Raw genomic sequence first — 15,000 nt, forward strand, 5'->3', positions numbered from 1 at the left:
AAGGTGTTGTAGTTGTTCTTGTGTTACAGGGGTTTCAGTTGCCTTGGAGCCATATTTTTTTTTTTTATGATATCAATATTAATTAATTAATTATTAATTAATTTCTAAATATGTGAGGGTGTTGTGGTCGTATGCTGACCTGCTGCTGTTTCTTCTGCATCTCCACCAGCTCCTCCTCCACCTTGCCCTGCTTCTCCTTAACCTTGAGGAGCTCGTCGTCCTTGGCCTGCATCTCCTCCTCCTGCCGGCTCACCTGGAGGAGAGGCTTCACCTGGGCAACCCAACACACTCCGTTAACCCCCCAGGTACACCAGACCCAACCCGGTTTACCCCCCAGGTACACCAGACACACTCCGGTTAACTCCCCAGGTACACCAGACACACCTGAGTTCAACTCCCAGGTAATCTAGACACACCTGAGTTAATCTCACAGGTAATCTAGACACACCTGAGTTAATCTCCGAGGTAACCTAGACACACCTGAGTTAATCTCACAGGTAATCCAGACACACCTGAGTTAACCTCCCAGGTGACCTAGACACACCTGAGTTAACCTCCTAGGTAACCCGGACACACCTCACTTTACCTCTTAGGTACACCGGTCCCACCGCAGTTAACCTACCAGGTACACCAGACACACCTGAGTTAAGCTCCCAGGTACACCAGACACACCTGAGTTAATCTCCAAGGTACACTTGACACACTTGGCTGAATGTGAGAGGCTAGAAGCCATCTTGAGTGCCTAGTGCCTATGTGTAGAAACAGCAACACCCCCATGTGGACACAATATATACTGCAGATACATGCAACAATTTGCTGTAGTATTTAGTGACCCAATATAGTATATTATACAGTATATGAATACAGTGTATAGTGTATACAGTGTGTGTAGTATACCTTAGTGAAGAGCCTCCACCACTGCCAGTGCTTGAGCTTCAGGTAGGCGGCGCAGTTCCTCTGCAGAACCTTCAGCGCGCTTAGCTGCTGCTGCTTCTTAGAGAACGCCCTGCCACGCAGAGGAGACAGACATACAAACACACAGTTAGCAACAAGCTCACAGAGTTAGCCCTGAGACACGCACAGTTAGCACTGCGTTAACCGAGATATCCCTGAGACCCACGGTTAGCACTGAGCTAACAGAGTTAGCCCTGAGACACGCACCATTAGCGCCGAGCTCAACCCCCAGTTAGCATCAAGCTGGCTGACACACCCTCTGCCCTGAGCTTCTCTCATCCTCATTAGTACAGCACTATACCACAACTGCTACACAACTATTATGATACTGCTATACCAATGTTTTATTATTATTATGATACTGCTATACCAATACTACTGTATTATTATTAGTAAGGTTATGGAGGGGTGCTGACTTGCGTGCCAGGTATCCCCTGCAGGCGGCCTGGAAGTAGATGATGATGTCGGTGATCTTGAGGTCCCTCTCCTCCTCGAGGTGGGCCAAGACCCCCGCCCTGAAGAAGATCTTGCTCTGGCCGATGCGGTACAGGTTAGCGTCCAGCTCCAGCACCTTGATCTGGGAGGCAGGGGGAGGCAGGGGGAGGCAGGGGGAGGCGGGGGGGGGGGGAGAGGTTACTACAAACAGCCTATGCTACGGCTCATAGGTGATAGGCAGCAGCAGACTGAGAGGTGAGGTGGACGGTGGTTATTAGGTATATTACGGTAAGTTATAGTAAAGGTGGACTGTGGTTATCAGGTACATTACGGTAAGTGATGTAAGGCTGGACGGTGGTTATTAGGTATATTACGGTAAGTTATAGTAAAGGTGGACTGTGGTTATAAGGTACATTATGGTAGGGTGTGGACAGGTGATGTACGGGCAGACAGTGGTTATAAGGTACATTACGGTAAGAGGTGTAAGGCTGGACAGTGGTTATTAGGTTTGATACGGTAAGGTACAGGCGGACACTTTATAGGTACATTATGGTAAGGTACGGGTTGAAGGTGGCTATTAGGTACATTACGTTACAGGTGCGGTACAGGTGACGTACAGGTGGACAGTGGTTATTAGGTACATAACAGTACGGTGTGTTACCAGTGCACAGTGATTATTAGGTATATTACGGTAGGGTTAGGTAGTGGTTATTAGTAGTGCTGTCAAGCGATTAAAATATGTAATCGCGATTAATCGCATTAATGCCAGTTAACTCAGGATTAATCGTGCTTAATCGCATTAATGTCATAGTTAACTCAGGATTAATCGCGAGTATTCCTATGCTTAATATCCCTTGATTTCTTCGTCCCATTAATTGTTCTAATTTTATTGCTCTTATCAACATGGAGAAGTGCATCGGCTTGCCTTGTGCAAATGTTTTTTTATTGATAGCAACATTGGCATATACTCATCAAAACAGGACGATACAAAAAAAAAGCCTATAGTGCAATTAAACGATGAATATACAAACATACTGCCTTGAACATAGCAGTCAGGCTACTGCTTCTTTGTTTTGCCAAAGAAAAAGAAAAAAAAAAACATTTTTTTAAATAAATAAATAAATTGCGTTAATCGCGCGATAAAAAAATTAACGCCGTTAAAATTGGTTTGCGGTAACGCCGTTAATAATGCGTTTAACTGACAGCAATAGTTATTAGGTATATTACGGTAGGGTTAGGTAGTGGTTATTAGGTAGATTATGGTAAGGTGCGGACAGTGTTTATACGGTAAAGCGTGGTCCCTTCCTCACCATCTGGTCACAGGCCTGCTTCCCATCCATGAAGCCCTTGGGGATAGCGTTGGGTGTCAGGATCTCATACCTGGAGAGAGAGTGACGGTCAGTGGATAACAGGGGGTCCACGCGGTGTGCTCCGGGGTGTAGAGAGGCGAGAGGTGAGGGGGGTACCTCTGTCTGAACTCCTGGAAGAGGATGCGGTTGGGGAAGCCCTGTCGGCAGATCCTGATTCCCTCCAGGACTCCGTTGCACCTCAGCTGCTCCAGGACCAGCTGGGGCTCCAGCTTCCCAGCCTGGGACACATCAATGTAACGTGTTATATGACATAGAACGCCTCCACATCGATATCACATGTTATAAAACATACAACATCTCTCCCCTCATAGCTGAGAATCTTACCTGCTGTCAAGGTAATGACAACAAGTTGTCATGTTACCCTCTTGTGGTGCAATGGGGTAATGTCATGGTTGTCATGGTAACACCTACTCTCTCGTAGTGGTTGTGGGAGGATCGGGTGGTTGTCATGGTAACACCTATCCTCTTGTGGTGGTTGTGGGAGGATGTGAAGGTTGTCACGGTAACACCTACCCTCTAGTGGCGGTTGGGGGCGATGCGATGGTTGTCATGGTAACACCTACCCTCTTGTAGTGGTTGTGGGATGATGTGATGGTTGTCATGGTAACACCTAACCTCTTGTGGCGGTTGGGGGTGATGTAATGGTTGTGATGGTTGTCATGGTAACACCTACCCTCTTGTGGTGGTTGGGGGTAATGCGGTGGTTGTCATGGTAACACCTACCCTCTTGTGGTGGTTGGGGGTGATGCGATGGTTATCATGGTAACACCTACCCTCTTGTGGTGGTTGGGGGTGATGCGGTGGTTGTCATGGTAACACCTACCCTCTTGTGGTGGTTGGGGATGATGCAGCGTACGAAGTTGGGGTTGGTGTTCCTGAGCGTGGCCATGAGGCGCGAGAGGGACTCCTTGTAGAGCTGTCCCACCGTGCGGAACATGCCCTTCTTGGTCTTGTAGGAGGCGCCGAACGCCGTCTCCGCCATGCCCGCCACCTGGTCCAATCCCACGATGCGGTCCACTGGAGGGGGCAGGAAGGGGCGTCAGCACAAGGGAGGAAGTGATGTCAGGACGGGAGGCGATGTCAGGACGGGAGAGGAAGTGAGGTCAAGACAGGAGAGGGACTGAAGACAGGACAGGAAGTGATGTCAGGAGAAGGTGATGCAGTCTGAGAGCCGGATGGACATCGCACTGGAAGCGCTAGCTCTCATTGTTGCGTTCCTAACGCCGCCGTGCTAACAGTGCTAAAACACAGGACAGCAGTGCTCCGATTAGCATGCTCAGCTACAGTCCAAATGATTTAACCCTGAAAAGGTAACCGTATTATGAACATTATTAATAGTTTAACCTTATAACAGTTCAATTATAATAATTATATAATTCTAATAAAAAAAAATTGAGGAAGCAGAGGAAAACCATGCAGGTAACAAGAATGTCACTAGACAACACAAATGTCAAGTATTGCCAGAGTATTGTGAAGCAGCCAGAGTATTGTCAAGCAGCCAGAGTATTGTCAGGCAGCCAGAGTATTGTCAGGCAGCAAGAGCATTGTCAGGCAGCCAGAGTATTGTCAGGCAGCAAGAGTATTGTCAAGCAGCCAGAGTATTGACAGGCAGCCAGAGCATTGCCAGGCAGCAAGAGCATTGCCAGGCAGCCATAGCGTTGTCAGGCAGCCTTGCTAGGTGCTAGGCGTGTTAACATCAGTCACCTGGCGACTCAGGGCTCTCAGAAACATTATCATAGAAAGAGGCTCTCCGAAAGGTCTGAATGTCTAGAAAAAGAGACATAAGGCAGGTAGGAATAGAAAGAGAGCGAGGGTAAGAGAGACATAGGAAGAGGTGGACAGAGAGAGTGAGATAGACAGAGAGAGAGAGGAAGAGAGAGCGAGAGCAAGAAAGACATAGTAAGAGGTAGATAGAGAGAGAAATGGAGAAGAGAGAGGGTAAGAGAGACATAGGAAGAGGAGGTCAGAGAGCTCTCTCTGTCCTCCTCTTCCTATGTCTCTCTTACCCTCTCTCTTTATCTACCTCTTCCTATGTGGTAGGTGGAGAGAGAGAGAGAGAGAGAGAGAGAGAGAGAGAGAGAGAGAGAGAGAGAGAGAGAGAGAGAGAGAGAGAGAGAGAGAGAGAGAGAGAGAGAGAGAGAGAGAGAGAGAGAGAGAGAGAGAGAGAGAGAGATAAATATGGTACAAGGAGAGGGGAGAGAGAGCAGGGCAGATTGCAGTAAAGACGTAAAAGAGATTAGCAGCCCACACTATAGACCGTGTTAACGTGATTGCAGAGTCTGCGATGGTCACTGTTTCTTGGCGGTGTTGTTAAAATACATACAGAGTAGTTCAAGTTAAGTGGTTATATCTGTGATCAGCCAAATCACACGTTTTATTAATATGTAAGGTGTGAGTATGCGGTGGTCCTCACCGTCTTTCCAGAGCTCAGAGACAAACTTGTCCGTGGACTGGTGGAGCAGAGTGGCGACGTTGTCATTCAGCGGGTCCATGTTCTTCATCAGCCACTCATCGGCTTTGTAGTCTACCTGGAGGGATACAGAGTCTGGGTCACATCCATCTCCAACGAGCCTCCCCCTTCAGACGCCTGAGCCTAGACACACCTCCACCTCCATCTACAACAAACCTCCAATTCCCAGACACCTCCACCTCAACACACCTCCAACACAGGAGGTACAATTACAGGGCAGTACTTCACCGAAAGGATTACATTGCAGTCCCTCATAATATTGAAAGGAGGATAATAAACTAAAAACATGTGTTTAAGTGTTTTCTGTCAACCTTTGATGGATGTTGTTCTGCAAATAAATCGAATTAGTTTTTATATGCTAACCTGCAGAAAAGTCTCCATAACATATTTTTCCATAACCAGGAGCATCTTTGAGTAATTTGAACCAAACAGAAACAGGGAGATCATATCATCATGTTATTCCCCAGGGAAGGAGCTGATAGATGCTGGTTCGACTCCAGTCTTTAACAGCCTGTAGACGGCTCAAAGCCAGACCATAAACAGCGAGCAAAACCCCCAAGCAAAACGGACAATCCCTAACAAATCCCCAAACCAACCCTTCTGGCTATCATCAGGAGCCTCGAAAAAAAATGGTAACTTCAGTGTTGGGACTTACTATGTAAAAGTGTTTTATAGCACAGAATGTAATTACTAAAGTTTGATTAAGATACTGGATTTAAACAGGATACATTTGGTATTTAAACATGTTTAAACATTTAAAAGAGGAACGAGGAAAGAAAGTTGACTGTTTTAACCCAGAAAGATGATATTAGTTTGGAATGCAGGGAAGTAGGGCTCTCCAGATGGCAGAAACCCACTATAAGGTGGAAACACTCTGGGTTATGTAACCCAGACTGGATATCACCCCGATGTGAACCAGATGTGGGGGACAACTGGACTATTGTGTTAAGGGGTCTGGCTACCGAAACCTCGTGCGCTGGGATCGTAGAGACTTGAGACTGGGACGCTAACAAACAGAATTCTGGAAGCCAAACAGAAAGCTATCTAACATTAAACCCAGTTGCTAAACAGAAAGCTAGCTAGGCTGCTAGCTACAAACCATCCAGTAGCTACAGTAGCTACTCAGTGCTACACAGCAGGGTTTCGAACCCGCTACCCCATTATTGGAAGATATATTAAAGAAAAATGATTGATACTCAGGTTGGTGTAGCATTATCAGGTCATTAGGGGTTAGAATCTGACCCCTTAATCTGCCAGGGTAGTGGATGATATTGTAGTGTACTACCCTGCCTGCCTTGTATGATAATGGACTGCATATATACATCGCACACATTCACACACCGACGGCGGAGTCAGCCACGCAGGGCGACAGCCAGCTCGTGGGGAGCAGTCAGGGTGAGGTGTCTTGCTCAGGGACACCCTCAGTGTCCTACCCTCCCTGTCTAGTAGATGCCAGAGCGGTTTCATACCCTGCCAGCGTAGTGGATGACACAGAAGTCCGCCTTGTCCTTCAGCTGCCGGGGCTTCTGGAACTTGCCGTGGGTGCCCTGTTCCTGGAGGACCTTGTCCACGAAGGTCTTGTCTGTAGCTTTGGGGAACCAGCACTCCTCGTCCAGCAGGGCCAGGATGCCCGGGGGGTTGTTCTGCCGAGGGCAACGACAAGGGGCAAACAGGAAGTAAAGAAGGAAGTCGAGAAAAGTTCAACTAAAGAGATAAACAAAATTTAACAAGAGTTAAACTATAGGGAAACGAAAGTTTCAAAGGTAAACAAGAGAAGATAGGTGGGTCTACAGGGGTAAACAAAAAGTAAACCAGTGGTAGCAAGAGACAAACAAGAAGTAACCAGGGGTCAACGCTGGGTGAACCAGAGACTAGGGGTTCGTCCGCAGTGTGTCCCCGGGACCACCAGGCGGAGAGGGGACCCACCGGCCTCTCGATGAGGTCGATGCAGGGCTGCAGGTCCAGGCCGAAGTCGATGAAGCTCCACTCGATGCCCTCCCGCTGGTACTCCTCCTGCTCCAGGATGAACATGGTGTGGTTGAACAGCTGCTGCAGCCGCTCGTTGGTGTAGTTGATGCACAGCTGCTCGAACGAGTTCAGCTGCGGGGAAGAACGGGAGCGGGAGACGGGGTTAAGACCCGTAGTAACCATGATGCGACTGACAGGGCAAAGCCCGAAGCAGACAGAGCAAGGATTGCGCCTCGCATTTTTTTAGCACGTTATAAACAAGAAGTAGAATCGTATTGTTTGTAGTGGAGCTGTAGTTATGCACTCGCTCTGGAACTCAAGCCTATTTTGAAAGGGAAGATTCTAAAGCATTATCTTGAGTCCATCTCAAACACAACCGTGTGCTTCAGGCAACACAACAAGCAACCTGCGGAGCTTTCCTTAAAGAGCGGTCTAAAGACTGCATGGCTGGATAAAAAATAGTACTGAGCATTGTGTACCATCTTCTCCTAGCTATCTTTGTTGCAAACGGGGAATGGGTTAACCTAACAATTATTTGTGCATGGCACTTGTTTCTATGAACATCTTTACTGTACCGACATTGATATGTTGTTGTTTTCTCCTACCTCTGACAGATGTACTTATTGTAAGTCATGTAAATATAATTCTGGAAGTAAATGAATGTCCTCTTACCCACCCATGGGCCATCCCATAATCTCTAGCCCTGTTTTACTACAGATGAACAGATTAAGAAGCAGTGTGCAGCGTGAGTGAACGCCGGCGGTGTTCAGCACTGGGATCACCTGGAAGATCTCGAAGCCGGCGATGTCCAGGATCCCGATGAAGGAGGCCCCCTGGCGCTTGGTGCGGTCCAGGGCCCGGTTGATGCGGTGCACCAGCCAGCGGAAGAGCCGCTCGTACGTGGCCTTGGCCAGCGCCTCCATGGCAAAGTCTGCCTGGTGGGGGGGAGAGAGAGGCTTGGTGCCAAGACTGAACATAGCCAGGTCCCACTAGGACTACGTTACATTACTGACTGACCATAGCCAGGTCCCACTAAGACTATGTTACATTATGACTGACCATAGCCAGGTCCCACTTTGACTATATTATATTACTGAACATAGCCAGGTCCCACTTTGACTACATTATATTACTGTCCCCCTACCTGCTCCTTGGTCTGGGCCTTCTGGACGTAGTCCCGGCCCACCTTGATCCTGGGGGTCAGGATGGCCCGGGTGAACTCCATGACGTTCATGCCCAGCAGGTGGCACAGCTTCTGGGCCGCTGCGGAGACACAGAGGACCTCAGTGATGGAGCGTCTACAGGTTGTAATGGACGCTCAGGGTGGGGGGACCATGCAGGCCGCCAGCTGGCCGGGAGCAGTCAGGGTTCGGTGTCTGGCTTAAGCACATCTAAACCGGCCCCCAGAGACCGTCCCCGGCTCACATTCAGTTTCTCTCTGCAGATCGGTCTGGCCTCGATCTCGCTGAAAGCGTTTTCCAAAAATAAAAGAATGATGGCCGAGTTGTGCTCAGGGGATGGACTTTAGATTCATGACTTAAGAGAGACACAGTCTGCAGGATTAATAAAGAATTTTAAGCAGTGCCCGAGGAAAATGTAGCAAAGCACAGAGGAACATCAAATATTATCCTCCCAGTAGAGCCGAGAGATTTCAGAATACGTTTTTTCTTTACTTCCAATTGGATTCAGCATGAGCATCGAGAGGGCAAGACAATAACTCTGATTGGCTGGAGCTAGAGGTGTGGCCTCACCTGTGTTCTCAGGCATGGAGGCCTGGTCCGTGTTCCTCTCCTTCCGGAACGATATGTTCCCAAACTGCAAGACCGCGGACACCACCTTCAACATACCTGGAGAGGGAGAGAGAGAGGGAGAGAGAGAGAGAGAGAGAGAGAGAGAGAGAGAGAGAGAGAGAGAGAGAGAGAGAGAGATGATGATAGGAGGGAGAGAGAGAGAGAGAGAGAGAGAGAGAGAGAGAGAGAGAGAGAGAGAGAGAGAGAGAGAGAGAGAGAGAGAGAGAGAGCGAGAGAGAGAGAGAGAGAGAGAGAGAGAGTATCAATATCCCATAAAGCCCATCAAACACACTTGTTTGATGGCTGTCCTCCCTTCTGTCTGCCTGATTGCCTCCCTGTCTGTACTCACATACGATCTCTTCATGGGAGAAGCTCATGATGTGCATGGCGTCCATGGTCTCCTGGAAGTTGTCCTTGTCCTGCTGGCCAGGGATCGTCACGTTCCCATTGGACAGGAAACGGTAGCTGGAGAATCCCTCTAGCAGCAGGTCGGCTGGAACCAACACAACCACAACCGTCACATACAGAGACACACACAACCACAACCGTCACATACAGAAACACACAACCACAACCGTCACATACAGAAACAAACACAACCACAACCGTCACATACAGAGACACACAACCAGAACCATCACATACAGAAACACACAACCAGAACCATCACATACAGAAACACACAACCACAACCGTCACATACAGAAACACACAACCACAACCGTCACATACAGAAACACACAACCACAACCGTCACATACAGAGACACACACAACCACAACCAACACATACAGAAACACACAACCACAACCAACACATACAGAAACACACAACCACAACCAACACATACAGAAACACACAACCACAACCGTCACATACAGAAACACACACAAATCACATCACACCCCTGCATAAGATACATGAGTGCATCTGATGTACAGTCTGTTTGTTCCAGATGGTCTGGTTGTCCTGGGTAGGTCCGTAATGTTCTTTACGGTCTGGATGTACTCACTCTTGAGGTGCTCCCCGGCGCCCGCCAGCAGCTGGTAGAACACGTGGAAGGTCCTCTCGTCTTTGGCCTGACGGATGGCTCTGGACTTCTCCAGGAGGTCTGACGCCACACGTTACGGAACATGGGACCAGGACACTACGGCGATACACCCTGAACCCTCAAAAACCCTCACTTATATCAAATGAATGAGGGTTGTGATTGTGACAGCCTTGTCTAACATACCTACTAGTTTGTTTCTAAAGCAACCTTAGTGGTGATATACAACACAAGGGGTCCCCCAACCAGTGGGTCGGGAACCCACTTGGTGTCATACGCAGATTGGGGTTGTGGAAGATTGTTAATTTATATGCTAGAGGTTTATATATTTTTTCGAAAATACTACGGTTTGAAAGGTCTGAGATGTCCTTTATATGCCAACAGACAGATTATTTGTAGCTACAAGCAAACTACTACTTATCACTAGTACGGCACGATGTATGTTCACCGGGACATTGATATAACAGAAGGTTTGAATAGGGTTGCAAAACTTGCAATTGTGTGTGGGGAAGCCAAAACACAACAATTTCAGACATTGAAAACAAATAAAAGAAACCACGGGCCATAAAAAGGTTGTGAATCACTGGACTAGGGGTTGCCAGGACGATACAGCCGGGCTTAACATGGTTTACAGCAAACTGTGGGAACACTAGGAACACTGAAACATGTGCAACTGGTCCAGAACTCAAGGATTAGCTTCAGGCTGTGAGCAGAACGGGGTTCATCGCTTCTGCGGCACAGGAGGTCAGTATTCCATCTGAGTTTTTAGAAACCATAGAAACCTCCATTTTAGGAAAGGAATCCTCGTAAAGCACATTATCAGTCTCACTCCAACACCAACCTTAACTCACCACACAACGACCGCGCCGGCATTCGCCAGCGGAAGCCAGCAACTGCGTTTATTGGATTGGAGTTTGTATTTTGTCAAGTTTCTGCACTTGACTTGACACATACTATAACATATATAGTACTTCTGTAATCACTACCTTTCTGTTACTTAGGAGTCATTGGTTCAGACGGTGGTTTAGGATACAGGTCTCAATGTTGGCCCCCACGATGTATCCAGCGACATCGAAGTTGACTCGAATAAACTTGCCCTGCAACGTACAACAAATCGTTTAAACACTTAGTGAGGATATTCGTTTAGCCTGGTTGTGCGATCACGTCATTGGAGAAATATCTTCCTTCCCTTGGAGAACCTTTGGAACATGCTTTGTGAATTAACAACCAAACTCACGAATCGAGACGAGTTGTCGTTCTTCACTGTCTTGGCGTTGCCGAAGGCCTCCAGGATGGGGTTAGCCTGGAGGAGCTGCCGTTCCAACTCACCCTGCGGGGAGAAGTCAGCGAGCGGTCAAACATCTCGCACACCTGTCAGCACGGCTCTGCATCCCTCTTCTACTGCACGCCGAATGTTAACTAACTAACCCTAAATAAAAGTACAATGCTAATCGAATGCATTGTACTCAGCTCGCTAAGCTGAAGTGCAATGCTAACTTAAACTACCATGCTTAGCTTAAGCGCATCCTTAGCTAATTATACAGAGGTATGGTTTTGATAAGCTCTACTTTGTAAAGTGATTTGTGTAACAATAAATGAACATACGAGAATAGGTTGAGTACCCTTCAATCCCAAGAATCCTAACATGCATCTCCTAAAAGTGAGTATTCTGACTAAATCCAGGTGACATACCACAAAACCAATAACCAACTTAACAATATCACTACATAGAAGATATCCGTTATTGCTCTGTCCAAAATGTATTGTTACGGTATTTGGTCCGATGTCTACATTAGATCACTGCAGATGTTTTAGTATAACATTTATGTACAATGTAGAGGTGGCATGCGCCACCAGGAAAATGATGAGGGAGACACTTGCCTGGAGCTTCAATGCTTTGGGAGATTCAGGCTGTTAAACAAAGGGAGGGGTTAGAATCCAGAGCATAGAAAACCAGGGGGCATTAGCCTAGTATCAGTTCGATAGCTTAGCATTAGCCTGATAGCCTAGAATTAGCCTGCTAGCGTAGCATGAAGCAATGAGCCAATGAGAAGTAAAATTGTCAACCTATGTTAAAGATTAAACATTGGGAACATCCTCAACGATTTCATTCATCTGTAAACGTTAGCATTTAGTGGTGGTAAGGGAGAGGATGAGGAGGAGGAAGGAGGAAGAACGATGGGGGGAGGGGGTAGGAGCACTCACAGGAATGTTGTGGTCTCTGCGACCCTTGTGGGAGGAGGCGACGTGGGCCAGGTACTGGATCACTTTCTTAGTGTTCTCCGTCTTACCTGCTCCCGACTCTCCTCTGAGAGACGGACGGACGGACGGAGTGAAAGATGGGGACAGACATGTCAGAGTGAGAGACAGAGAGACCGGTGGACACACGGTAAATGTTGATCCGAGTGAATGCCTCCATGACTAGAAGTAGAAACACTAGAGTGTAGAGGCTGTTTGAGTTCAGACACACTGGACAACTTGATGCTGAAGTGACCATAAGCTCTACATTAACCCACAGCTTTGTTGCAATATACACCCAGAAAGCCTAACCCAACCAAACCCCAACCAGAGAAGAACTCAGAGACTTCGATTTGAGCGGCAGCAGATATATATCAATGTATTTTTGTGTGTTTTTTTCTCGACCCTGTATTTTGTTGTTTTATCTGTATTGGTTGTTTTTTTTTGTTTCTCGCTGTTTTCTCAGGAAATTTCTTTTGCAACATTATTGAATAAACGTTCATGCCAAAAAATACATTTTATTGAGTAAGGGAGAGAACGGTATGTTGTTTGTTCTCCCGTTCTCTGGGAGATCGGAACCCGGTGCAGAACTCTGTGGTAGCGAGGGCGGGTCCGTGGTTTGGTCTGCTGCCGCTACCGCTGGTCCGACCAGACCCCAGAGCCGCTGGTGCACATCCAAGCAACAACACACAGCTACATGCCCGTGGCTTTAGCCTAGCCGGATATTAGCTACACATAGCAGGCGGAGTTGGCTACTTCCCAGTGGCTTTGTCCTAGCTAGATTTTAGCTATGCATGGCAGGCTGTATGGGCTACATGCCAGTGGCTTTAGCCTAGCGGGCTATTAGCTGCTACACATAGCAAGCTGTATGGACTGCATGCCAGTGGCTTTAACCTAGCGGGCTATTAGCTGCTACAGATAGCAAGCTGTATGGACTGCATGCCAATGGCTTTAGCCTAGCGGGCTATTAGCTTCTACACATAGCAAGCTGTATGGACCACATGCCAGTGGCTTTAGCCTAGCGGGCTATTAGCTTCTACACATAGCAAGCTGTATGGACTACATGCCAGTGGCTTTAGCCTAGCGGGCTATTAGCTGCCGCACATAGCAAGCTGTGTAGGCTACCTGTATAGGTCAGCTCGGGTGTACCGATGACCGAAGTGTCGGCGGCAGTTTTATGGTAAAACCAATATTTGTTTACTTTATTATTAGTAATATTCCAGCGGTTACAGCCAACAGGGGGCGTATTTCAGCTCTGACGACGGAGGGTTTCGGCAGAGCACCAAACCCAGTAACTACCCTCTCACAACAGGCCGGGAATGGCCAATAACAGCCTGGCGAAACCGCACTCGGCTGGCTAACTGAGACATCAGCGACAGAGAGGGAACAGTGCGTGCGCGTTCAAAGTCTTTCCATCCCGCGTCCCAGATGATTTTTACGAGGCTTAATCCCCACAATGCTGCACAACCTCTCTGCGACCTCAGCGTGGCCTTTGGGATACTGCGGCTGATGGAGCAGTCGGGCTGGAATGAGATCTGAGCTGAGATATATGGTCAGGTAATACAGGGACCGGGATGGGTTGGCAGGGACCTCTATTAAGGTGGAGCCAGATAATCCACCGCTAACACTATCATTTTCCACTTCATCGAGCCACTACATCACCTAGTCCGCCTTTAGACCGAGGAGAGAATTGGCAGATAAATAGACAGCATTTATACTGCGCTTTGCTGACCTGTGTTCACTCTCAGCGCTTCACGATTTGTGCCACATTCACCAATAAATACACAGTCCGACACCGACAGCGGTGTCTACCGTACAAGGTAATAGCGAGCTATCAGGAGAATCTAAAGTTGTGTGTCTTGCTCAAGACACCTTGGCAAGGAGGAGCCAGGATCTATCTCCAATCATCCTTACACTCTGTATCCCTGTCAGGAATTTATGCAATAGTTTCGCATATAGTAGTTAATGGTTATGAGTGGGCAGGTAAACTGTGTCCTCTTTTAAATCTCTTCTGAAGACTCACTTTTGTCTTATGGTTTTCCTTAACTGATGGCATTTTGTGTACTATTCAAATGACTTTATCTTGTTTTATATTTGATCTGTTTTATTATCTGTTTTGGATCTTATTTCATTGCATTGTATTGCATGATCTTGTAGTATCTTGCATTGCATTGTTCTTATCGTCTTGGATTATCTGTCTTTATAGTTAAGGTGCCATATGAATAAAGTTATTATTATTATGAGTATGCTCCATAGAACTTACGTGCAAAGAATAGATTGGTCCTCACGATCTGTGGAGAGAGAGAGAGAGAGAGTTAGTGTGTGTGCTTACAGTTTCAAAGACATCATGGGATGCATTCTGCATGTAACCTGTATGAGGCATTTAGCATGTAGCGAGCCTGCAGGAGGATAAAATCACTAAAATTATTTAGCTAGGCAGAATGTACTGTGAGGCATGTAGCATGCAGCCTGTATGCTATTTGACGTATGAAGCACGACATCATAGCGTTCTTAGGCTAGCTTGTGCCTTCGAGGAAAAGCGCCAGCATCAAGTGGCAAAGGTTAAAGGAGAAAGGACAGGAGAGGGTCTGCCCTACATAAGGTTCAGGTTCGGTCCTCACAAACACACATTTCCATGATCAACTACGTGCACTGTGTTGTGTGATGATGATCAGAACTCCAGAACCCCATCCAACCTGGCTGTGGCTGGTACAAACCAGCATCACG

General features: G+C 47.4%; 1 protein-coding gene across 1 annotated transcript in view; it reads right to left on the reverse strand.

The window, feature by feature from the left end:
* The window catches only part of LOC130398773 (myosin-10-like), a 42,659-nt gene that overhangs the window by 19,320 nt on the left and 8,339 nt on the right, over nt 1-15,000 (reverse strand). Inside the window, exons 4-22 of the mRNA XM_056604942.1 lie at nt 14,537-14,564; nt 12,241-12,343; nt 11,917-11,946; nt 11,273-11,365; nt 11,069-11,132; nt 10,000-10,098; nt 9,337-9,480; nt 8,949-9,044; nt 8,342-8,460; nt 7,980-8,132; nt 7,156-7,329; nt 6,699-6,872; nt 5,173-5,287; nt 3,583-3,776; nt 2,856-2,977; nt 2,700-2,769; nt 1,371-1,531; nt 898-1,006; nt 140-271 (exon numbers count right to left, since the gene is read on the reverse strand). Coding sequence (XP_056460917.1) covers nt 140-271; nt 898-1,006; nt 1,371-1,531; nt 2,700-2,769; nt 2,856-2,977; nt 3,583-3,776; nt 5,173-5,287; nt 6,699-6,872; nt 7,156-7,329; nt 7,980-8,132; nt 8,342-8,460; nt 8,949-9,044; nt 9,337-9,480; nt 10,000-10,098; nt 11,069-11,132; nt 11,273-11,365; nt 11,917-11,946; nt 12,241-12,343; nt 14,537-14,564 — 2,180 coding nt within the window. The remainder of the gene's footprint in view (nt 1-139; nt 272-897; nt 1,007-1,370; nt 1,532-2,699; nt 2,770-2,855; nt 2,978-3,582; nt 3,777-5,172; nt 5,288-6,698; nt 6,873-7,155; nt 7,330-7,979; nt 8,133-8,341; nt 8,461-8,948; nt 9,045-9,336; nt 9,481-9,999; nt 10,099-11,068; nt 11,133-11,272; nt 11,366-11,916; nt 11,947-12,240; nt 12,344-14,536; nt 14,565-15,000) is intronic.

The sequence above is a fragment of the Gadus chalcogrammus genome, chromosome 2 (assembly GCF_026213295.1).
Source record: "Gadus chalcogrammus isolate NIFS_2021 chromosome 2, NIFS_Gcha_1.0, whole genome shotgun sequence".
Taxonomy (NCBI): domain Eukaryota; kingdom Metazoa; phylum Chordata; class Actinopteri; order Gadiformes; family Gadidae; genus Gadus; species Gadus chalcogrammus.